This window comes from Phycodurus eques, chromosome 1, assembly GCF_024500275.1.
Source record: "Phycodurus eques isolate BA_2022a chromosome 1, UOR_Pequ_1.1, whole genome shotgun sequence".
NCBI classification, from domain to species: Eukaryota; Metazoa; Chordata; class Actinopteri; order Syngnathiformes; family Syngnathidae; genus Phycodurus; species Phycodurus eques.
In genome coordinates, this window is record NC_084525.1 from 46417085 (window position 1) to 46439985 (window position 22901).

The 22901-nt window shown below is 47.9% G+C and overlaps 3 protein-coding genes across 20 annotated transcripts in view; 2 read left to right on the top strand and 1 right to left on the bottom strand.

Moving 5' to 3' along the window:
• Positions 1 to 9665, top strand: setdb2 (SET domain bifurcated histone lysine methyltransferase 2). Of its 5 annotated transcripts, XM_061694858.1 has the most exons (10): positions 1 to 744; positions 814 to 927; positions 1001 to 1096; positions 1789 to 1865; positions 1927 to 2175; positions 3466 to 3794; positions 4887 to 5056; positions 5765 to 6129; positions 8649 to 8737; positions 8807 to 9665. In XM_061694858.1, the coding sequence occupies exons 1-10, from the start codon at positions 714 to 716 to the stop codon at positions 8988 to 8990; spliced, it is 1704 nt and encodes a 567-aa protein (XP_061550842.1). In that variant the 5' UTR covers positions 1 to 713; the 3' UTR covers positions 8991 to 9665. The 5 variants fall into 5 exon arrangements, with proteins under 5 accessions (XP_061550842.1, XP_061550823.1, XP_061550832.1 ...); XM_061694839.1 differs by having other exon boundaries at positions 1 to 927; XM_061694848.1 differs by having other exon boundaries at positions 1 to 927; positions 5765 to 6111.
• A 319-nt stretch (positions 9666 to 9984) lies between these two features.
• ssr4 (signal sequence receptor, delta) lies at positions 9985 to 15471 on the bottom strand. The gene is made up of 6 exons (XM_061695078.1): positions 15277 to 15471; positions 13713 to 13831; positions 13124 to 13198; positions 11543 to 11632; positions 11395 to 11460; positions 9985 to 10329 (listed from the first exon to the last, which is right to left on the bottom strand). Exons 1-6 carry the CDS (start codon positions 15326 to 15328, stop codon positions 10225 to 10227), a joined length of 507 nt encoding a protein of 168 aa, XP_061551062.1. The 5' UTR covers positions 15329 to 15471; the 3' UTR covers positions 9985 to 10224.
• Positions 15472 to 17486: 2015 nt separating this feature from the next.
• Positions 17487 to 22901, top strand: part of LOC133411989 (SLIT-ROBO Rho GTPase-activating protein 3-like) — a 42106-nt gene continuing 36691 nt past the window's right edge. For all 14 annotated transcript variants that reach the window (XM_061694947.1, XM_061694929.1, XM_061694955.1 and 11 more), the window contains exons 1-2: positions 17487 to 17577; positions 18389 to 18473. The gene's annotated coding sequence lies outside the window, so the exon portion shown is untranslated. The remainder of the gene's footprint in view (positions 17578 to 18388; positions 18474 to 22901) is intronic.

Here is a 22901-nt window from a genome sequence, read left to right on the forward strand (position 1 = left end):
ATGTGTTGTGTATACTGTATGTAATTGTTGGTGGCCATCTTTTGTTTATTTGGGTTGACCTCCGAGGGAAGTCCCAACGACCACGTGGCCCGTGACAAACACGAGTTGGACAGCCCTGCCTACGCTACGGTGGCCCGTGAAGGTCGAAGGCCAACGTTAGGCGATTGTGTCCCACTTTTAGACTCGCAGGACAAAAAACAGCTTGTTCGGGCAATTTATTCACACTCGCACTAAACGAAGTCTTCCTAAACTTGCGATCAAATGGCGCCGTTTGAGCGCCATAAGACTAACAGAGGAACGTTCCGATGTGTTTTTACAGAGTGTAGTATTTTTATGGTCGAAGGCGTTTGTTTTAGCGATTTGCTTGGCGTCTGAATGTCAAGTATCAAGTCGATCCAGTTTTCACTGTATTTTGGGGTTTAGGGCTTTTCACACACACTAAAAGCAACGCCAGACGTTCCGCCTGCAAGCCCGAAATAAGGGCAAAGTGCAGCAAGCACCGCTACGGTGGCCGGCGGGGAACAAAAGAGACGCGATGCTAACGCGTCGCTAACACACACGCGGAATTCCACGTCGAACCTGCGCCGATTCTTTCAGGTTGCCATTGATTTGGAATCGCCGCGGTTAGCTCAGCAGCTCAGGCTCCTCCGACTCGGCCTTTGTTTCCCGCACTCAGCCTGACCTCGTTCGCATTTGAATCGGGTCGAATTCGAATGGAGGATTCATCTGATCCTCGAGATGTTGGTGGGATTTCGGCTCGTTTGCGTATTCGAAGTGCAACCGCGTTGACTTTGACTCGATGTCCTTCCCTAGCTCGGGCCAAAGCGTTCTGGGCCCAGGAGAACGTGGACCGGGTGTTCGACCTGATGTCCGAGCACCTGGCTCACCTTCGGCAGGCGTTGAGCGCGAACACAGCCAGCGACGAAGGTTTCCTCCGTGGCCGCCGTTGCCCTTCCGCGCAATTGATGCCGGCTTGTGATGCCGGCTTGTGTTCCACCAGAGCGCCTCCAGGCTTGGAAGCTGGCGGAGGTTCTGGACTGGACGCTTGTGTCGCCTTCGGGCAAGGGTCCCGTGCGCCGGCCGGTCCTCGACTCAGGTAAACGGCCAAATCTGTTGGCTTCGTTTCAGTGGCCCTCAGAGTCAGCGTGTTAAAAACCCTTTGTGCGGGCGCCACAAAGTTTGGGTACTAAAAGGGGATTTTCGATTTGCCCTGTGCGAATGTGTGTGTGTCAAACCGAGGGAAAGTGGACTCGCCGTAAATCGTGACGTAAAAGCGCAGCCGGACACGAGCGTCTGTGTTTCGAAAGCGCACAAAGGGTCTCGGGCTCAGAGATTTGGAGCGAATGCGAATAAAGCAAGTGTCGCTTTCGATGTGGAATGAGGCGACGTTTCAGGTTATGGCGGACAGGACAGCACAGGACAGCACAGCACAGCACAGCTGCCTCAGGGTTCTGAGGTCGCGGGTTCAAATCCGGACTTTGCCGCGTGGCTCTTCTCCCACGCCCCCAAAAACATGCGCGGTAGGCGTGAATGTGAGCGCGACCGGTTCGACCCCACTGAGGATAAGCCGCTCGCAAAATGCGGCAAGGGATCGGACGGGAGATGTTTTGGTCCAAAAGTGACAAAAGAATGTGCGTCTGAAACATCCATTCAAGGATTTCGTCCTTCGTTTCTTCGGGAGGCATTTTGACAATGTCTCTATTTCATGGTGTGTTTGGATGTTCTTGAGCCCCAATGTAAATAAACACAGCGCGCAAGGGTTAAGGATGTGGAACAACTCCTGCTCAGATGGCGAGCGCGAGCGTCGCCGCTCTCCGTCGGCCGGCGAAGATCCGCCGCCGGACAAATCGCACGTGTGCCGCAAGGTAAGGCGCAGCCCGCCGCCGACGCGCGCTTCCCGTTCTCCGACCGCTCCCCTCCCTCCAGACGTGCCTGCCGTCTCTGCCCGCCGCGTCGCCGTATTGGGCGCGCAACCCGCTGAAGGTGCCGCTGCTGTGCGGTTTCAAGAGGACGCCGGCCACGCCGCCCGTGTCGTCCGACGACCGTCGGCGGAAAGATGGCGAAGACGAGGACGACGCCGAAGTCCTTTACAAAGCTCCCTGCGGTCGCGGCCTCCGGAACTACGACGACGTGATGTGCTTCCTGTTGGCCACGGACAGCTGCCACGTTTTGCAGGTCAGCTGCTTTCTGCGATACGCACGCGTTTGAGCAAGAATTACAATGCCAGTATCGATATTGCTTAGGGATCTGATTACTTCTTGATTGTCATTGGGCGAGGCAATGAAATAACGCTAACCGCATATGAGTTAGCGGTGTAACAACTTCGATCATCGATTCATGAGTTCGGATTTAGAGCCGTTGTAGAATGGCTTTCAATTGTTCCAAATCCTTGGATTCCAGCCTCTCGACAGTAAATATTGTCCGATTTCTGTCGTCCCCCACGAAAGCAGACCGATTATCTTTGGTTTGAATTCAAATAAGTCGTTTGCAAACGTCCGCTTTTACTCTGGTAAACGAAGATAAACATTTTCCGTATTTTAAACGTTTGTCATTGTTTTGCAATTTTCTGAACACCAAATCGGTATCATCAACAATTTATGGTAAAAGTAATAATCAGTTCAATCTATTCGGAAAAGAATCTTTCTATGCTGCCGTAGTTTGAATAAGGTGTGACACGGTCGAACCCGAAGCGGCCGTCAAACTAGTAGCCCTTCGTTTGCGTGAATCGGTAAGCGAGAAGTCGCACTGACCTTTCAAAAAGGTCGCGAGTACACCGCTCCCTCGCGTGCCGTATTCTTGATTTGGTTTCGTTTCATCGTGAAACCATGCAAGACAAACAACGATAAAAAAGCAGGAACAAAGATTTTGCAGCAAAATACATTTGTATCTAATTGTTCGATTATTCCACATCGAGAGCAGCCGGGGAGGCGTCCGAATCGGATGCCCCGCCCACCTCCCCCGTGAGGTGTTCCGGGCACGTGACCCCGGGGACGACCCGCGTACGTCTCTCGGCTGGCCCGGGAGCGCCTCGGGATCCCCCCCCCCCCCCCCGGAAGAGATGGATGAAGTGGCTGGGGAGAGGGAAGTCTGGGCGCGCCCGCTAAAGCTACTGCCCCCGCGACCCGACCTCGGATAAGCGGTAGAAAACGGATGGATGGATTGTTCGATTGGCCGATAGAATCGATCGAATAATTGGGAACTGGTACCGCTTCTCTAGTCGAAGAGAAATGCTTTGGGATTTGGGTCCCGAGTGGAATTGGGCTCTCGAAAAATCTCTCTCACGGCAGCCGGTCTGGCCAAACAAACATTTCATAGGAAGAATAAGGTACATCAAAGTGATGATTACAATTTATGAAATTGTAATACTCTCTCACTGCAAACTAATCGGTGCGCGTGGTCGGGATCTGTCTCTTGGCAACAGCCACTAAATGACTTTCAAATGCTCCGTCTTCCTCTGTCCTCCAGCTGGACTATTTCTCCTTTAGCACGGCGGTGCAGTTGGACCCGCCGACGGTCCGGGGCAGTCAGCGGATCCCGGAGATAGACCTGAGCCGCGGCTCCGAGCCCACCCCGGTGGAGCTGCGTCCGGGCCCCGGCGACTCCCGGCCGGCCGAATTCCGCTACAGGAAGGAGCGCTGGCCGCACGGCTGCTTCCTGACCCGCGGACCCGTCTTCGACGCGTGTTGCGAGTGCACGGACGGCTGTCTGGACGCGGGGCGCTGCGCCTGTATCGCCATGACGCGAGCAGGGAAGCATTACCACTACCAGAGACTCACCCGGCCTTTGCCGTCCGGGTAAATTGACCACGTAACGCGGGCGCTCAACAGTCCGTGAGAGTCACGATTATTTGGAAAATCGATGAATCCGTCGAGCCCAGAGTCAGCCGGCATCAACTCCAGCTCGCCCACGACCCGCGTTGAGGATCAGCGCTGCAGACCATGCACGGGTGGACTCGATCTGTCGATTATGTTTTTCAGCAGATCGGATTTTAAAAAATACAATAAAATATCCATCCATCCCTTTATTTAAAAAAATGACAATTTAAATTGACAGCACAGAAAATGAACAAACAAATGTTCGTATCTATCAGCAAATCGGAGAAATGGGGTTTGTTTTCCAAAGTAAAAACAGATGTTTGCGCGCACACAAAGCTCATCAGTCTGCTTTCGAGGAGCACAAACGGCACAAATCACAGAATATTTCCTGATGAGAGGCTGAAATTCACAATTTGGACAATTTGAAGTTAAACAAAGATGAGTCGATCGTCGATTAATTTGGTCGTCGATCAGTTGTCGCACCTCTTTATATACCGTCATAATTGAGGGCGGGCAGATTGCGGAGCGCCGCGAAAGTCTGCTCAGCTCCTGGCTGGCGACGCGAGGGTTGTCGTCCGCGTTTACCTTCAGGTTTCTCCACACGGCCGATGAGACTCTTGACCCATCTGCCCGGAAGCGGTATCGGAGTCGGAGCATCGGAGCATTTTTTCGAGTACAGGCTTGCAGTACTGGCGCATCCCCAATGAAAAGCCGCTTCTTCGCGCACGGCACGCAGGAACATCAAGAAACGCAACCGAGCGCAACGTTCGACACCGAGCCCCGCCGCCAATAGTCAAAATGTGCCAGTGATTGATGCCCACACACAAAAGGCTTATTTCCTTAGTAAGACGCTTTTTTTTTTTTTTTTTTTTTTTAATTGGGCGATTAAAGGCTTTGGTCTGGCTAATTGAAGCTCCTCAGTTCAGCATAACAATAATCCCCGACTGCAAATATTGTTGCATTGTGCCTGCTGGTGTTTAACATGCACTGTGCGGTACTGATCTTCATTCAAAGGAAGTGTTTGTTTGGTGGTTTTCGCCAGTGAAGGGTTTGTTTCTCTTTTCATTTCAGTTGGTTTGAGTGTGGGCCGTGGTGCGGCTGCGATCGGGCCCGTTGTCAGAATCGACTGGTCCAGAGAGGGATCCGAGTCCGCCTGCAAGTGTTCTGGACGGAGCGCTGCGGCTGGGGCGTGCGTTGCCGCGATGACCTGGATGCGGGGACGTTTGTGTGTATATATGCGGGTAACACAAACAGCACTTCTTAGGCTAAGTTCACACGATGTTGCCGGCGGTCAGGGCAGCCCCGTTTGTCCGAAACATAGCGTGTCGTGGGATTTTAGGCATTTCTTCTCAGTCTGTCACGAGATCCGCATTGAGCGTGTTGGGACGGGGTCGGCGCGTCCGACCGGCAGGCTCAAATGCGAACTCCGTGTTGGCCTGTGGTTGACCACGGATGCTAGAAAGTGGAATCCTCCTGGCCCGTCACCCACGGATAAGATCCTTCACGTTCTACCGATGAAATTGTGGGCACAAGGGAGCGTAGAACCACGTTTGTTGACCTGGCAAAGTCAGATGAAGCTTATTACTATGCGGCTCCGGTGTCGGCGTATACTGCCGCCCAGTAAATGTTTGACTGAATTAGTATTCCATCTTTTGCACCACAAAAACCCGTTATTCATCCGTTCACCTCATTTTACTTCAGTCGACGAAGTTTCTCCAACTGCATCGTGACTGACGTGGCAATTTAAAAATCTCGCCAGGCGTCCACGGCAATCACGGTCTGCGATGTTTGCCCAGCCGTCTCCCTGGGTCGTCCACGGTGGCCCGAAACAGCGTTGCCGTGGCCGCCGGGAACGTAGTGTAAAAGTAGCTTCGCGGGCTCTAGTTGCCCCACAAGGACGAATCCCCATTCTTCCAAGTAAAAGTGCATGTTTGTTTTGACGTCCTCAGGCGTGATCATGCAGAGGGTGCGACCATCCAGTGAGCCTCCGCCCCCAAAACTCAGCAGAGTGGACCTGCCTTCGGATGATGAGGTGGAGGTGGTAACAGAGTGGCTGGCCCCCCCTGTACTGGAGGGGAGCAACTTGCTGGAAAACCCTGACCCCCCCACTTCACCGTCACTGCACGTTCCGGTAATTCAGAAACCCGGCGACGTCCAAGCACACGAGAACAAAGAGAAGCCGAAGAAAGCTTTGGTGACCCCGAACAACGCTGATGGCAACGGCAACGAAAGGAGCTCGAAGACAGCCCCGAAAGCCGAGGACGTTTGTTTGCTGGATGCCAGAAAGGAAGGAAACGTGAGCCGCTTCTTCAATGTAGGTGGAACCCAATTACAATGAAGTCAAAAAAGAATTAAAAAAAGAGTTATTACCCCTCCTGGAGCCATCACCTTATCTTGGTGGAGGGTTCTGTGGGTCATAATGATCCCATGGGATTCACGCCCACGGTAGGGTCACCCGTGACAAACAGCTCCTAGGCGAGGCACCAGACGAAGCACGGCTCAAAGAACCCCTCATGATGATTGGACCTCGTTTTGCTTCGCTCGGACGCGGGTCACCGGGGCCCCCCACTGGAGCCAGGCTTGGAGGTGGGACTCGATGGCGACCCGCACAGCCCGAAGAGGCAACTTGGGTGCCCCTTCCCGTGCCTTCCCGTGGGCCCACCACGTGTGGGAGGGGCCAAAGGGGTCAGCTGCAATGTGAGCTGGGCGGCGGCCTTAGACAGGGACCTTGGCGGCTACTGAAGCTGGCTCTAGGGACGTGGAACGCCAACTCTTTGGCAGGGAAAGAGTCTGAGCTGGTGTGCGAGGCCAAACTATTACGAGTGGATATAGTTGGGCTCACCTCGACAGACAGCTTGGACTCCGGTACCAGTCTTCTCGAGAAAGGTCGGATGAAGCTTATTATTATTCCACTCTGGAATTTCCTACGGTGAGAGCTGCCCGAGCAGGTGTGGGTATACTGATTCCCGCATGTCTCTGTACCTGTACAGTGGCCGTGAGACCTGGAAAATTGTGATTGGGAAGAACGGCACCCTGATCAGGACCTGAACAGTGTTCTTTGATTATGTTCTGTGCTCGTCACAGATTGTCCATAATGAACACAACGTTCAGACATAAGCGTGTCTACATGTGCACTCGGCACCAGACACCCTAGGTCGCAGTTCGATGATCGACCTTGTGGTCGTGTCATCGGACTTGCGGCCGCGTGTCTTGGACACTCGGGTAAAGAGAGGGGCGGAGCTGTCAACTGATCACCACCTGGTGGTGAGTTGGCTCCGATGGTGGGGGAAGATGCCAGTCTGACCTGTCAGACACAAACATATTGTGAGGTTGACCGTGTTCCGCGGCTCCGTTGTTGATGTGGCCGACCGGAGCTGTGGCCGTAAGGTGGTCGGTGCCTGTCGTGGCGGCAACCCCTGAACTCGGTGAGGGATGCCGTCAAGCTGAAGGAGGAGTCCCTATTGGGCCTTTTTGGCCTGTGGGACTCCTGAGGCAGCTGATGGGTACCGGCTGGCCAAGCAGAATGCAGCTTTGGTGGTCGCTGCAGCAAAAACCCAGGCATGGGAGGAGTTTGGTGAGGCCATAGAAAATGACTTTCGGACGGCTTCAAGGAAATTCTGGTCCACCATCTGGTGTCTCAGGAGGGGGAAGCAGTGCACCATCAACACTGTGTAGTGGGGATGGGGCGCTGCTGACCTCAACGCGGGTCTTTGTGAGTCGGTGGGGAGAAGACTTCGAAGACCTCCTCAATTCCACCGACACGCCTTCCCATGAGGAAGCAGAGTCCGGGGTCTCTGAGGCGGGCTGTCCTATCTCTGGGGTTGAGGTCACCGAGGTGGTTAAAAAGCTCCTCGGTGGCAAGGCCCCGGGGTGGATGAGATTCGCCCGGAGTTCCTCAAGGCTCTGGATGTCGTGGGGCTGTCCTGGTTGACACGCCTCTGCAACATCGTGTGGACATCGGGGACAGTGCCTCTGGATTGGTAGACTGGGGGGGTGGTCCCCCTTATTAACGCATTCAGTGCCACTGACTGTTAACTGGGAAGGCTGAGAGTGAATGCGTTAAGAAGGGGGACCGAAGGATGTGTTCCAACTACAGGGGGATCACACTCCTCAGCCTCTCTGGTAAGGTCTATTCAGGGGTGCTGGAGAGGAGGGTCGCCTGGAAGTCAAATCTCAGATCCAGGAGGAGCAGTGTGGCTTCCGTCCTGACCGTGGAACAGTGGACCAGATCTACACCTTCGGCAGGGTCCTTGAGGGTGCGTGGGAGTTCGCCCAACCAGTCTACACGTGTATTGTGGACTTGAAGGCGTTCGACCGTGCCCCTCGGGGAGTCCTGTGGGGGGTGCTCCGGGAGTATGTGGTACCACAGCCCCTAATACAGGCTGTTGGTTCCCTGTACGACCGGTGTCAAGAGTTTGGTCCGCATTGTTGGCAGTAAGTCGGATTTGTTTCCAGTGAGGATTGGACTCCGCCAAGGCTGCCCTTTTTTCACCGATTCTGTTCATTGCCTTCATGGACAGAACTTGTAGGCGCCGGCAAGGTGTCGATGGGGTTCGGTTTGGTGACGTCAGTATTACGTCTCCCTTTTTACAGATGATGTGGTTCTGATGGCTTCATCGAGGCGTTATTTCTAACTCTCACTGGAGCAGACCCCGGGGACTACGCAGGACACGCCGGAGAGACTGCGTCTCTCAGCTGGTCCGGGAACACCTCGGGATCTCCCGGGAGAGGGAAGTCTGGGCTTCCCTGCTTCAGCTACTGCCCCCGCGACCCGACCTCGGATAAGCGGAGAAAAAAAACCATATTAATGAGCTTCTGTCTCGTCCCCTGCAGCACAGTTGTCGGCCGAACCTTTTCGTTCAAAACGTTTTCACTGACTCGCATGACCCCGACTTCCCGATCATCGCATTCTTCACCAACAGGTAAGACGACGACAAGCGACACAGGCGTAATGGTGACTTTGATGGGCCTAATAGGCGTTTGTGTGTTAGTGTGGTGAAAGCAGGCACCGAACTGACGTGGAATTATTCTTCGGACGCACACGCGATGTCGCTGGCCCGACAACAGGAAGTGCCGTGCGCGTGCGGCACGGAGGACTGCCTGGGCCAATTCCTGGAGGAGAACCTTTGTGAAACCTGCCAGCTTGGATTTTGTGACACAGCGGCGGCCGTGTGACCGCGCCACCTTGATGCCCACTTCCACTTTTTACTATGTTGTTTTCTTAATAAAACTCACAAGTCGAGAGTCCGAGCGCACAGCGCGTATCCGTAACACGACGCGGTTTGCATACTTGAGTTGACAAAACATCCGCTGCCTTGGTCCTGCTCACGTGACTTCAACTCAGTTTCACAACCTTTATTGAGAGACTGAGAACAATCTCAGGGCACAAAATGTCACAAACTGTACTGTGAATAGATACACTAGAATAATGATCTTGCACAAATGTACTTAGTGTGTGTCTCCTAATTCCATCCGGTGCATGACGAGCAACAGGTGGATGTACAGGTCAATTAAGTACCAAATGTCATTTAGTGGAACCACATGCACACATGACCACAGACACGCGATCTGTTGTAATTAGCAATTCAGTGTATTTGGATCATTGCGAATCACTGTGCTAATTCACAAGCTAACTCATTGCTGGTGTGCCATGCAAATGTTTACATCAACTTCAACTGGTACATCATTACCCTCCACCCAGTACGAAGAGTCGTCGAATTTTCGGGAGGCCAAGCACCAATTGACTTCAGTGGCTCGAAAAACGAATGCCGGACTGTAGTTTATAGATTGCCTCATCAAATGACAAATTCTCAACTATATATATCTAAATGTTTATCCAAACTGCACTTGTTGTAGATATATATATATTAAAAAAAAGACTTTTGATCATCTTCGTACAGCGATCTACGGTAGAAGACATTTTATTTCCTGGATGTCTTGGATTGGAAGGAAGCTTGAAAATGAGGAGATTAATTTGGGTAATAGGGGCGCTTGGGAAACCGCCTATTGGTAACGTTATGAATATAGTAGAGATAAAAAGGAATACGCAAATATAATTCAGTTAAAGGCCCGCCACAGCTAACAAAAATCACATGAGAAAATATGATGCGTACGGGATGTCTGCAAACCAGAGTGCAATATTTAAGGTAAGAAGAAATCAAGAACTGTAGACTGGAAGACCAAAAGAACTCATTTATTGATTTGACATTTCATTTGACCAAACCGTCCAGCTCGGTGGCCCGAGTGTAAGGAAAATAACTGACGCAAAGTCCATCTGAGAGAACATACAGACACAGTCTGAATAGAACAACAACAACAAAAACAATCCAAGACTGCTGACGGTCGCTGAATCCAAAGCAGATGTTTGCGAGGCGCCCTATTCAGTTTCCGAAGATCTGAGTGCGGATGTTTACGCTTGGATGGTGTTCTTGGCGCTGAAGGCCACGTAGTACAGCAGTATTCCCGTGAGGGCCGCCACCACCTCAGTGGAAACCCACGGGCCGCTCCACGTGCCCTGAAGTCACGACGGCACATCGTCAGTCACAGCACCGCGACTGCGGTCGCTACACGGCTAACTTCAATCGCCATTGCCACAAAAGGTGGACGAGCTGTGACATTCCTTCTTTCCATTTTCAACTGGCAAACAAAAATCAGTAAGTGACCATTTTCTTCTTCTATTTTTTTTTTAAATCAAAGAAAAAAAGCCAGATTTATTTTTTTGGGGATCAAAAATTCAAAATTGGAAAAATAGCCCACAAGACTGAATGCGATATTAACATTTAATTGGTCATGTTTGGTGACAAGCCTCAGTAAAACTAGTTTGGCTCATTGGCCGCCACAATCGGTCACGACTACGACTATCATCCGTCAAATGATTCACCAGCCGTGTTATAACACGGACAAACATCGTTATTTAAAACCTTTTCGCCATTGTAAATGGTAGATAATAAAGTCATGGAAAAATAGATTAGACCACCCTCATTTCTTGATCCGTTATAATGCCTGGCACTCGTAAAGGCGACAAAATAGATCATAAGAGTTGAATTTAAAAGCTGAAAGCTTTTCTTGATAATAACCAAACTCTCAACTAAGCATGTGAAACAAGATATAGAGTATTATGAAATCAGCCGGATTTTGGTTGGGCTCCTTGTATTGTTCAGCTAATACACCTTTCGTGGTACCGGGCATGAAAATGAACACGAAACAAAGGTGGTCTAATCATTTTTTCCATCACTGTATTTAGCATCATCATCATTTCCCCATCAAAATCAATTGTTTTACATACAGTGTTGCTAATATTGTATTTCTGGATGAAACTCATCTTTGCAGGTGAACCCTGTTACAAATCCTGCTCTTTAGCTGTGTTGTACAAAAAGTACTTCTTGAAGGAATAGTTGGACATGAGTGTTCCAAAGTCAACTTAGGTGAACGTGTAAAGGTTATTTTAGGTTCATCCTGAAAGTTACTTCACAAACCCACTGACTTTTTAGGAGTCGTGTATGTATGAAAGCTACATTTCAGGTTTGCCCACCGCTGAAGTCGATGTTGCCGGAGTGAAGCTAAATCAACTAAGGCTCACCCTGTGGTCCACGTTGACCGAGAATAGAGGCTGGATGGCGTTCACGTCTTCATTGTTTCTCTGGGCCTGCAAAACACGCAAATACTCATTTCAAACAAGAACCCCTCAAAAGCTAAACGACTCCAATAGCTGAGCATCTAGCGCTAACCTTGCGCAGGGCGCTGTACGACTCCTCGTCAAAGAACTTGACCTGGTAAGTTCCAGAGCTGGCCTGTTTGTGAGGAAGACTCCAGGACACCTAAGATCAAGTCAAAGCCATGACAGGATTAGAAACCATCATCAGGATGGTGAGGACAGTACACAACAAATGGAGCATTATTACAGACAGCTCTTCTTTTTTCTTGCTGTATTGCAATAAGTCTTGGGAAGATGACTTTGGAATTGCACAAAGGTTACAAGTTACTAGTGGTGAAACCATTTCAATTTCCTCTAATTTGGCTATGTTCACACTGCAGGTCAATTTTAATTTATTTTGCCCAATGTGACATGTATGGGATTTTTTCATGTCAACGTGAACAGTACAATTCCGATTTGTTCATGCGCGACCCACGCCTCTTTCGTATGCGGATTGAAATCGGAGATGTATCCGACGCGTGTACGTCATCAAACGTCACAATCGTTCGGCAAAACAGACACGGCACAAAACGGCAAAGGCGGATGAAGCGGCACAAAACAGTCAGTGGCAAAAAAGATGCTTTTGGAATTTAAGAAAATGGAAGAAAATACGGGCTCGACGACTCACGCGAGGGAGGGGCATCCTTTATTTCCGTCAACCCAGCGACTCGTGTTTGTGCGCGCGCAACGTGATGCCCTGTTTGTGCACAAGCGCGTGACATCACAGACGCGATCGGTCTCCAGTAGTCGTCGCCGCATTGTTTTTTGTAATTGCAACGAAGAAGAAACAAATCAAAATAAAAAATTGGGCATCATGGCCTGCGGTGTGAACGTAGCCAAAGTAATATAACCAACGGCAACACAAGACAAATGTACCCTTTCACGATTTGCACTGTCAGACTACTGCAATAAAATCTGGTATTCCGATACCACCGCATCACGTTTTTTGACGATGACTGAGCTTTAGCTGGCGGCACGGTGGACGACTGGTCAGAGCCTCACAGTTCTGAGGACCCGGGTTCAATCCCCGGTCCCGCCTGTGTGGAGTTTGCGTGTTCTCCCCGTGCCTACGTGGGTTTTCTCCGGGCACTCCGGTTTCCTCCCACATCCCCAAAACATGCATTAAATTGCCCGTAGGTGTGACCGTGAGTGCGAATGGTTGTTTGTTTGTATGTATGTGCCCTGCGATTGGCTGGCGACCGGTTCAGGGCGTACCCCGCCTCGTCAGCCTTATTTCAAGGTATCGAATACTCGCGTAGTCAGCCGATACCAGCAACCGATACGTCCTCGCCGGCGGTTGGCTCTACCCGCGCGGCGAATAGTGTGTCACTTCCTGCTCAGACAACAACAAACCCGCATGCATCCAAAGTCATCGCAGATGTTTGCAATTGTCTTAATTTGAGCACACACCCAAAAATAATCTGTCTGCTTTCTTGAGAATTGTTACTGTTGAGAATCTGAAATCTCAAAGAGGATTTGGATCATTTGAAGGTAAACAATGTCTCTAAACTATTCATGGATGACCAAAATAGTTGTCAATTAATTTGATCATCAATTTGTTGTTGTTCATGAAGCGTTAGTGAATGTTAATAATGTGTGTAAAGTATCCTCCTACCTGGTACTTGCCAACATCCTGGCCTCTGGTCACAGGAAACTGTCTTCCATTCACATCAGCATAGAGAGTGACGCTCTGCAAGGGGCCACCATGGTTAGCAAGGGCCAGCAGCCATTCATGATGGATGCTTAATAGGCCCGCAAGACCGATCGTTTGAGCATCGTCGTCGCGATGTACACGTGCGCAACAGTCACATCGCCTTCTCTGCTGCACGAGTGAATCGACTGTAATGTGTGTGAGAGCAGCGCCGACGTTTCGGTCATTTATAAGCCGTCGAGCAGCCCGGACTGTTATATACTCATCTCCTTGTATGCTAGCTATGAACGTACACCACCGGCTGCGTTTCCCGCACCGCTCTTCAGAATGAAACTAATCTGCGTCGCAACAGATTGCATTTGGGGGCGTCGGGAAAGGTGGAGAGCTATGGCTACTCCGAAAACTTCAGGTATTCTTTCACATCGCAATAACAATTTATTTAAAAACATTGAAAACGGCAATATCATTTTTGTCCCAACACCACGCAGTCCTAATGGTTAACGACGGCTTCATGTTTCTCCTCAGCGCGCACGTCGCCTTGTTCTGAGCGTACCTGCACTCCGTTGGCACAAACCAGGCTGAGCTCCACGATGAAGACCGACTCCGCGGCGATGACGGCGTCCGAGGTGGTGTAAGCCGACGGGGCGATGGCCGGCTCTGTGCAGCTCTCTCCTGTCGCGGCAAAAATACTTCAGCCGAACAAGCAACCACTTCCATTGCTGACGGGCTGTTCCCCTGAAAATGCTGCCATTTCATTTCCCCATTGTTGCCACCCATTCAGTCCACACGAGAAGCCAGCTGAAGACTTTCACCCTACAATCTCAAAAACATGAGGAAAAACTAAATGAGGAATTCAAACAAAAATGGGATTTTTGCCCTTAATGTGCAAACAAAAACAGGCAGCACAGTGTGACAGCAACGATGGTGAAAGGACATCGATAACTTTGCATTCCTCACAGCTCTGACCTTACTAGTGCGGCGCGAGTTCCAACATCTATAAATGTTGTTGTGTGACGAGCGCGCCGCTTGACTTTTTTATTTGTTTATATTTTTTTTATTTTTAGCACTTCCCGCCGACACACTGCTTACACAGAGGAAAAGCGTAGGGGAAAAAAACATTCGCAATTTACTGCACAGTGTTTTCTGAAGTTATCAGTGAGTTGAAATATCCAAGTTTGGGGAGACAGTGCCAGACAAATACATGAAAAGCTGTTATTTTTCTTCGTCTAAATTAGACTCTATGCCGATCTGATTGGCAGTTTGCCTTTATACTCAAGCACAATCCACGCACGCGGTTTTGAAACTGTACTGCAGTTCACCTCCAAGTCAGGGGTGTCGCTATGGCTGGGATTGGCTAGGACACCACAGGGTGGAGTTGCCTCTGCATTTTTTTGGCCATTTCCGTTTTTCCTTTCCTTTCCTTTCCGTAACAAGGAACAAAGCAACAACAATGGCGGCAGTGGAACAGAGTCTGCTAGAACAAATGGCCAGATGATATGTTTAATTATGCTGCAAAAACACACAGCGTGTGATGGTCAGGCCTTTAAAAACTGGAGAATGCCGCAGAGATCATCCCTCGTGATTGGTCCGTTTTCGTCACATGGTGTGATGACCTACCAGCGTGCCCAAAGGTTCTACATACCATCTACGTCGCCGCCTTCTCAATCGATTTTGCAGCATACTTAAACCAATCATCTGGTCATCTGGAGGAAACACCCCTGTGGTGTCCTAGCCAATACCAGCCGTAGCGACACCCCCGGCTTGGAGGGGAACTGCAGTACATTTTCAAAACTGCGCGCGCGATAGCCGCAATGCTGACGACTCACGCGAGTACAAAGAAGCCTTGAAGGGCTCCGACTACTCCCGCGGTGCCCTCACGTGACCGACGAATTGGCCCGCGCGGCCCCTCTGCGCAGCTTGACGCGCCCACGGAAAAAAATTGTTGCTGCGCGTCGAACGCCGCGGAGATCATCTCTCGTGATTGGTCCGTTTTTAGAATCCATTTTTTTCTATGGATTCTATAGCTCGAGGGAGCGCTCGCGGATTTCCATTCAAACACGCCATCAGCTCGATTGCATTGGGAAAGCTACGTGGGCTCCAACCGTCGCCGAGCTTACCCGAGCAGGCGACCACCAGCATGGCGGCGAAGGCGGCAGCTATCCCGAGCATCTCGACGCGTAGTGACGGCAATTGCAGCTGTGGGGAAGTTGTCTGTTCGGTGACTTCGGCCGGGGAAGACGACAGGAAGTCCGGACGGTGAGTCCGCTAGTCCACATCAGCAAAGCACGGCTGCGACGTCAGCGCGCATGCGCAGCGGGGACGCAGCTTCAGAGAGCACACGTCATCGACGGAAACCGGAAATGAAGCCCCTTCCTCTCATTTTCATTTATTCGATGTCCCCCCCCCCCCCTATCTTTATTAATCAAAATCTAGCATATATATTCTATAAACGTTGCCACATTTAAATGTTAAGAGCTGAGCATTCGCATAACATGTCAGAAAATCATATATATAATATAATCAGAAAATAAAACATTAATATCCTTATATACAATGCAGGCTTTTTTGGTTTTAACCAGGTTTAGTTTTGCTGTTTGTTACACCAACTCTTTCCCTTTTTCTGAATAACTGGAGATTTTTATGTTGACTCAAGGAGCGCTTCCGTAAATATAGTTGACCCAAAAGGTTTTGGAACACTACTCGGGCATCATTTCTGTCTCATAATTACACGTATTAACTTGACTTGGTTCATCTTCCATCATGGTTATTGAACAAATACTGTAAATACATGTTAATAACATTGTTTTAAGAGGAGTGTGTTTTTCAGAATGAATAAAAACAAAGCCACTCCACGTCGTACCGAAACTCAAACACTACTCTGGAAACAGAAAATTGTTTTCAGTAGCGTCGGCGCAATGTATAATGAGATATATTTGATCAAATGAGATGAGACACCTCGGGTTAGACTGGCAGGCAGATTTTGTTTTTTAATACAATGGCAAACGGATACTATTCTACATATAGTTTGCCTTTCGTGGCTTTCCAAAATAAAAATAACAACCTTGACGTTGCCAAGCATGGTATTTGTGCGGTCGAACGACCTTTAATGTGAAGGGTCGGCGCAGTGATCGCATACCTTGACCGGAAACTCTTCCTCCTCAGGTTGGCATCAACTGGAGCAAAATGACATCACAGGTAGATGAGGAGGAGGGTGACGTACAAGTTGGGACCTGGACGACAGGAAAAGGTCAGAGGGGAAGGAGTTTGGGGGAATCTAGGAAAGAGGAAGGATCAGGTAGGAGCCAGACAAATAAAAGAAGCTATGATGAGAATAGTGCGGAGGAGCTAAAATGGCTTTTGTCATTTCCCACCCGACTGGTCGTGCGGAGGCCTGGGCTACTGCTGAATGGAGCCGCAATTCTGCCGCTTGTCATTCCTGGCCATCTTTCGTAAAGACGACGGAGCAGGAATATATGTGTATACATACATATACATACATATGTATGTATATGTATGTATACACATATATTCCTGCTCCGTATATATATATACACACACACACATATATATATATATATATATAATTTACTGTCTGAGCTCCTGTCCAATTGGTGGCGATAATGCACTGATAAATTCGCCAATAAACTTCGAAGAAGAAGTCTTTCTCCTCTCCCCCTTTTTTTTCCTTTTTTGGGAGGGGGTGGCTTTGCTAGCTAGCACATCGAATCGGCTAGTTAGCTCGACCGGCTCTTTCAAGTCGTGCTGTAATCATTAGAACGGATAGTTTGCGTACTGTCATCTCGCTAACGTTCCTCCGAAAAGTGACCAAGATGAATATACGCAACGCCAGAGTAAGTAAGCACTTTGCTGTCATGCCATCGACGCAGAATGTTGTTAGCCGAGGAAACGTGCTGTTGCTAACGACGTTAGCATTGTGAGTGTTCCTGTATGTATTGTACTTCTCTTGAGTTTTGTGCACCCATTATAGTATGAATGTTCTGTACGAGACGGAGGGTTTTTATGTATTTGTATATGATGTATGCATTTTGAATGTATTCGGCAGAGACTGCAAAAGTACTTGCACTGTACTTGCTATGCACTTCAGTTGAACTTAACTTAATAGACGGGTAAAAAAAAAAGAAGCAATCATTCACCTCCTTAACTCTGAAAAATAATTGAATGCCAACCTAATGAGTAATTTTGGGCTATTAATACACAGCGTTTTGGTGTGGGATAAAGTCTATGCTATAATTAGTTTGTGTGCTGCATGTTCGAAAACAAACCTTGAATGAAATTGTTTCACTCTTCTTTCATTTCAGCCAGACGACCTTATGAATATGCAGCACTGTAACCTTCTGTGTCTGCCAGAAAACTACCAAATGAAATACTATTTCTACCATGGGTTGTCCTGGCCCCAGGTAGTCCACGTTGCTGTGTCTTTTTGTGCTTTTCCTTTTTGTATAGTTCACACTTTTGTTCCTCATGGTTCAGCTCTCGTACATCGCAGAAGATGAAAATGGCAACATTGTGGGTTACGTGCTGGCAAAGATGTAAGGAGCCTTGCCTGTAAATCCTCCCGCATCCCAAAAACATGCGTGGTAGGTTAATTGAAGACTCTAAATTGCCCGTAAAAAAATGAACTAAAATGATTTTAACAAATGGCAGCAATATAGAGTGGAAAAATTGAAGGGGGCCTGAAAACTTTCCGTACCCACTGAAATTGTAGGCGATGCCCCTTCTTTGTATTCAATCTTAAGTACAAAACAGAGCTGTACGTGTTTGGAACATTATTACCGATAAATTCAGTGAATTTCATTTCAATATGATACCTATTATAATGATAGACACGCCATAATTCTTCCTTTAGACTATGCTACAGTGTACAAAACAAAAATAAGTTTATGGTTGTTTCATCTTTCAGGAAAGTTAACCAACATTTATGCGAAATGGCCCGGGTGTGCTCACGACAGTTTTTTCACGAAACCGTAAGTCGACAAAATGAGCTCTTGTGGGATATATTGACGCTGACCAGCGACGTCGACCACACTTTTAACTTTGACGGTGGCGTGAACTAACGACGTAGCTCACCATGTTTTGAACAATGCATATTTAATGGTCGGTTAGCTCGTGACTGGTTAAGAATTTAACCGGTGGTTTGGGGTTAAACAGTGGTTAAAATAACCGAGTTTTGAACAACCGGGCCCAGCAGTATTTCTTGTTTCTGTGCAGGATCAGTGAAGTGGAACCCAAGTATTATGCAGATGGGGAGGATGCCTATGCCATGAAGAGGGACTTGGCCCACATGGCAGATGAGGTACCATACCAGCACAATCATTTCATTAAAAAAAAAATATATATATATAAAATCACAAGAATTGAAATGAAATGTGAAAGGCCAAATTGTGGGACGCACTTCCATCGGAGCCAAGAGATATTTTTCAAAAGCAGTTGAAGGCAGTCTTGATTGTTGTTTAGTTTTTTCCCCCCAAGTGTAGAGTAAACCGTATGACGTCTGTCATTTTGTATTTTCCCCCTGTGCAATGAACCCATCTATCGAAGGGGATACATTTTGGACATGCCTGTGAGAAGCGAAAATCTGCACTACAAATAATGAGATAATATGCTGATTATATACAGTGCCGTGAAAAAGTATTGGGCCCCTTCTCAAATTCTTATATTTTTGCATAGTTTCCCCACTTTCATGTTTAAGATCATCTAACAAATGGCGATTTCATTTATTTAGGGGAAATAAACGATTCAGTTACCTGGCCCTGTGTGAAAAAATTAACCTCCTTGGTAAATCACAATTTTTGGTCAATTTTCACTGATCACACCCAACTGCCACTGACGCCATAGGCTGTTTCGTTCTCCTTGAACAAACCCTATTCCACACATCCACCATCCACACACATGTAATTGTGAAGATTACTTGGCGGCGGACTAATGCGGGAGCACATTGGCCTGAGGTTCCGCCTGTCACAGGAGTTGCCGAGACCAGAAAAAACACTTCGCCGCTTCTGCTGTTAAGAAGTAACGGTACTTTTACTCCGTTAACATTATCTAAATGTCGCTCGCTACTTTTATTGATCAATTATTGCTTATTATATATTGCAACTATATAATGCAACTATTGCGCGAGAGTACGACTTCGACTTCCGCATCGGGCGCTGTTTCGGCGCTAGTGACGTTTAAGGCTAGTTCACCAATCAAACGACACGAAAGTCACATGACCTCACACGTCTTCTATTGGGCTTCCCTGGTATAGGTATTAACACTAGATAAGCCAGCCTAGCCGATTGTCGTGCCTACGTGGCGGCCGTGTTGGGAAGGTCTTCGTTACCATGAAGGCGACGGCGCGCTACTCGTGTTTACAATTAGACGAACAAAAACAACAGCTTTCGTGTATTGTAGTATTTGTCTGGCACTGTCTGCCCAAACGTGGATATTTCAGCTCACTTATAACTTGAGAGAACACCGTGCAGGAAATTGCCGATGTTTTGACACACGCACGCACTGCGACATCAGAATTTGCAGATTTTTTTTAAAATTTATGTTCATGCTGTGGTTAAAAAAAAATCTGAAGTTATTATTTACTCAGTACTTGAGCAATTATTTCACTGGGAACTTTTTACTCTAAAGTAATTTTTTGGAGGACTACTTTTTACTTTGACTTGAGTCACATTATTGTCAAGTAACAGTACTCTTACTTCGGTACAATATTTGGCGACTCTCCCCACCTCTGGAGCGGACATCCTCTTTTGCTACTCTTACGTTGTAGCAACATTTTTGCACATCAGATCAGCCAGCGTCGTATTTGTTGCGCTGGTCTTTTGTATTTTCACGTTGAGGCGCTGCGGGTTGCGGTCCCAGCGGAACCGCGAAGCACGCGTAACATCGGCGACGAGCTGATCCGCTCGTACATTTTGTATTAATTAGGAAACGCGCCTACAATTATCTAATTAGTTTACGGATGTTAATGTTAAATGTATTAAGTGACGGAGCGATTTTAGGGATTATGTCACAACACAGAATGAACTCACTTCAAATTCAGAAATGGCCCCCCCCCCAAAAAAAAAAAAAAATATATATATATATGGTACTTAATATTTTCCTGGAGGATGCATTTGGGACGAACCTTTGAAGTTGGTAAAAGTGAAAAATGAAGTGAACCAGACAATGATTTGAGTCGATTCTTTTCCAGAATGAGAGTGCTTAAAGAGGAGGATGCTATTGATGTGGCACAGCTTGAAGCAGGCATCGGGTGCGGGCGGAGATGGGCCTGGCTCAAGTTGGAGGCCAAAACAAAAAAGCAAAGAAATGACGCAAATTGAATTCTAATGTTAAATTTGTACATCAACATGTACTTGAGCGCTGTAAATAAATGTTTTCCTGCGTGAAGATTTTTTTTTTAAATTTGACTGTACTCTTTATGCTTAATCAATGTTAAAATAAAAAAATTGTCTGCGGGGGCTCGGGGGATTATTATTATTGTTTTGTCACCTTTTTCATTCCCTTGGTGTTTGCATGTCTGTGTTCAGCTATCAGTTTGTGACCTCAAGCTGAAGCGCACTTGGGTTCTCTGCAGCAGGATAGCGATCCAAAACATACCAGCAAGTCAACTTCTGAATGGCTTTTAAAATTTAAAAAAAAAAAAAAAAAAAATGTTGACTCGGAGCGGCCGAGTCAAAGTCCGGACTTGACTCGATTGAACTTCAAAAGGCCGTTCGTGCTCGAAAACCCTCCATTTTTGCTCAAATCAAACAATTCTGAAAGGAAAATTGTGGCAAAATATCTCCACAGAGATGTGAAAGACTCAGTGCCAGTTCGCTTGATTTCAGTTGTTACTGCTGAGGCTGACCCAACCAGTTCTTAGGTTTAGGGGGCCAGTACTTTTTCACGTAACTTTGAATAGTTTTTTCCTTTAATAAATAACATCACCATTTAAAAAGTGCAGTTGTTTACTTGGGTTATCTTTGTCTATGTACGTTTGATGATCTTAAACATTAAAGTGGGGAAACTATGCAAAAAAGGTTGAGAAGGGGGGCATTTTCCGATTTCTGTCGTTCTCCATGAAAGCAGACTTATCTTTTTGTCAAGTTGAAATAATGGCCTGATTTTGAATAAAAGGATGGATTTCTAGACATAAATAAATAAAAGGATTGTTTTAAGCCGAGTCATCGAATAATTGACAGATTCGTTGATTATGAAAGTCAATGTTAATTGCAGTCCTCGTGCAAAGCCTTAAAAACGGTGGCTTTGAAACTCACCAAGAATGAAGCGCGACGGCGAGCGGATGGGTGGAATGAGCGAGGAGGACTCCGGGTGGCCGGTTGGGGATCAAGTAATTATTTCCTCCGGTCCCGCGCGCGCACCCCTGGGACTTTTTCGCTGGGTGTGGGCCCACTCACTTATTGCGACAAATAACTCCCGAATATGCCAATTACTCGCGCATCCCGTCTCTCACCCTCTCGTCCAAGAGACCTTTCTCATTGACATAGGCACTCCCACCACACTTGAGCTGCACAGCCGGGTTCACGACCTTTGTCCCGCGTGCTTCTCCTATCCTTGTCCTGTCCTTCCATCACAGGGTGTAGCACGACCGCCCCATACAACACTCATTCTTCTAGATGCGTAAGGAATTTACTGTTCTCATCTTGTTTCCTGTTAGCGCTTTGTCTTTGGTCTTCTTTTCTCACTCCCCTCTAGAAACTTTGTTGAGTTCGATCGATCGGCCGATTCTCAATAAATATCGATTAGAATACCGAGAAACCGCAGCGGCAGCTTAAAAACCCCAGTGACACAGTCAAACTATTCCGGCATAAAAGGGATACAGATCCTCCGTTCTGCTTGACCTAACAGCCGAACGGGACAAAAAAGCAAAAAACGAACGAGTGGCGCCCGATGGTGACCGTGGCCGTAATTGTGACCGTGGCATCCCTCAGCTCAGAAAGCCTGGCCCCCGCGTGCCGGGTCAGGAGGCGCCGTCCGCTTCCGGCGACCCGGACAGAGAAAACGAGCGGGACAGCGGCGGCGAGAGCAAAGAGCGTAGCGAAATCAGCGAGGCCACCGAGAGCACGGACGTCAAAGATTCTTCTTCGGACTCGCAGTGACGCTTTTTGAAAGAGGAGAAATCGCATCCCCCTTTTTTGACAATCCGCTCACAATCGTGACGTGGTGATCAACGTTGACGAGCCCGGTTTTTTGTTTTTTTTTGTTTTTCCTCTTCTGACTTGGATTGCTGTACACGCTGCTCGCCCCGTGTAGCACGCTGATGCTAAGGAATGCAATTGTGCGGTCATCGTACAGTTTGGCGGGAGCCGCGAGCGCAATCGGAATAAACTGAAACAAACATATCGACTGTGTTGCAGCCAGTTCTTTGGAAAAAGCTATCGACCGATTGATCTGTGTATCGATCTACGTACGTAGGTAAAATCAAAGCTAATCGTCCTGTGTGTTATAATCCAGGTACATCTCAGTCAATTAGTGGCAAAAGTGTCATTTATTTATTTCGGTAGTTCAATTCAAAAAGTGAGTCACGTTGCAGAGCTGCGCTCCACACAAGGGTGGAGTATTTCATGATTTCTTTGATGAATATTTGTGCAGTGGAGGAAATAATTACTTGATCCCTCGCTGATTGCGTAAGTTCAGCCACTGACAAACACACGAACGGTATCATTTTAACGGCATATTGTGTATTTTAACGAGAGACAATGTCTCAAGGAAAATCACATTTCGAACAAAA

Bases quoted from the DNA above. Each gene is read 5' to 3' on its own strand.
- setdb2 (XM_061694839.1), top strand. From the start codon at position 714: ATGGAGGATTCATCTGATCCTCGAGATGTTGGTGGGATTTCGGCTCGT. The intron at 3,795-4,886 runs GTAAATTGACCA...TTTTCATTTCAG, and splicing joins ACCCGGCCTTTGCCGTCCGG to TTGGTTTGAGTGTGGGCCGT. The intron at 6,130-8,648 runs GTAGGTGGAACC...CGTCCCCTGCAG, and splicing joins ACGTGAGCCGCTTCTTCAAT to CACAGTTGTCGGCCGAACCT.
- ssr4 (XM_061695078.1), bottom strand. From the start codon at position 15,328: ATGCTCGGGATAGCTGCCGCCTTCGCCGCCATGCTGGTGGTCGCCTGC. The intron at 11,633-13,123 runs GTAGGAGGATAC...ACTTGATCTTAG, and splicing joins AGGATGTTGGCAAGTACCAG to GTGTCCTGGAGTCTTCCTCA. The intron at 10,330-11,394 runs GTGAGCCTTAGT...TCGTGACTTCAG, and splicing joins CGGTCAACGTGGACCACAGG to GGCACGTGGAGCGGCCCGTG.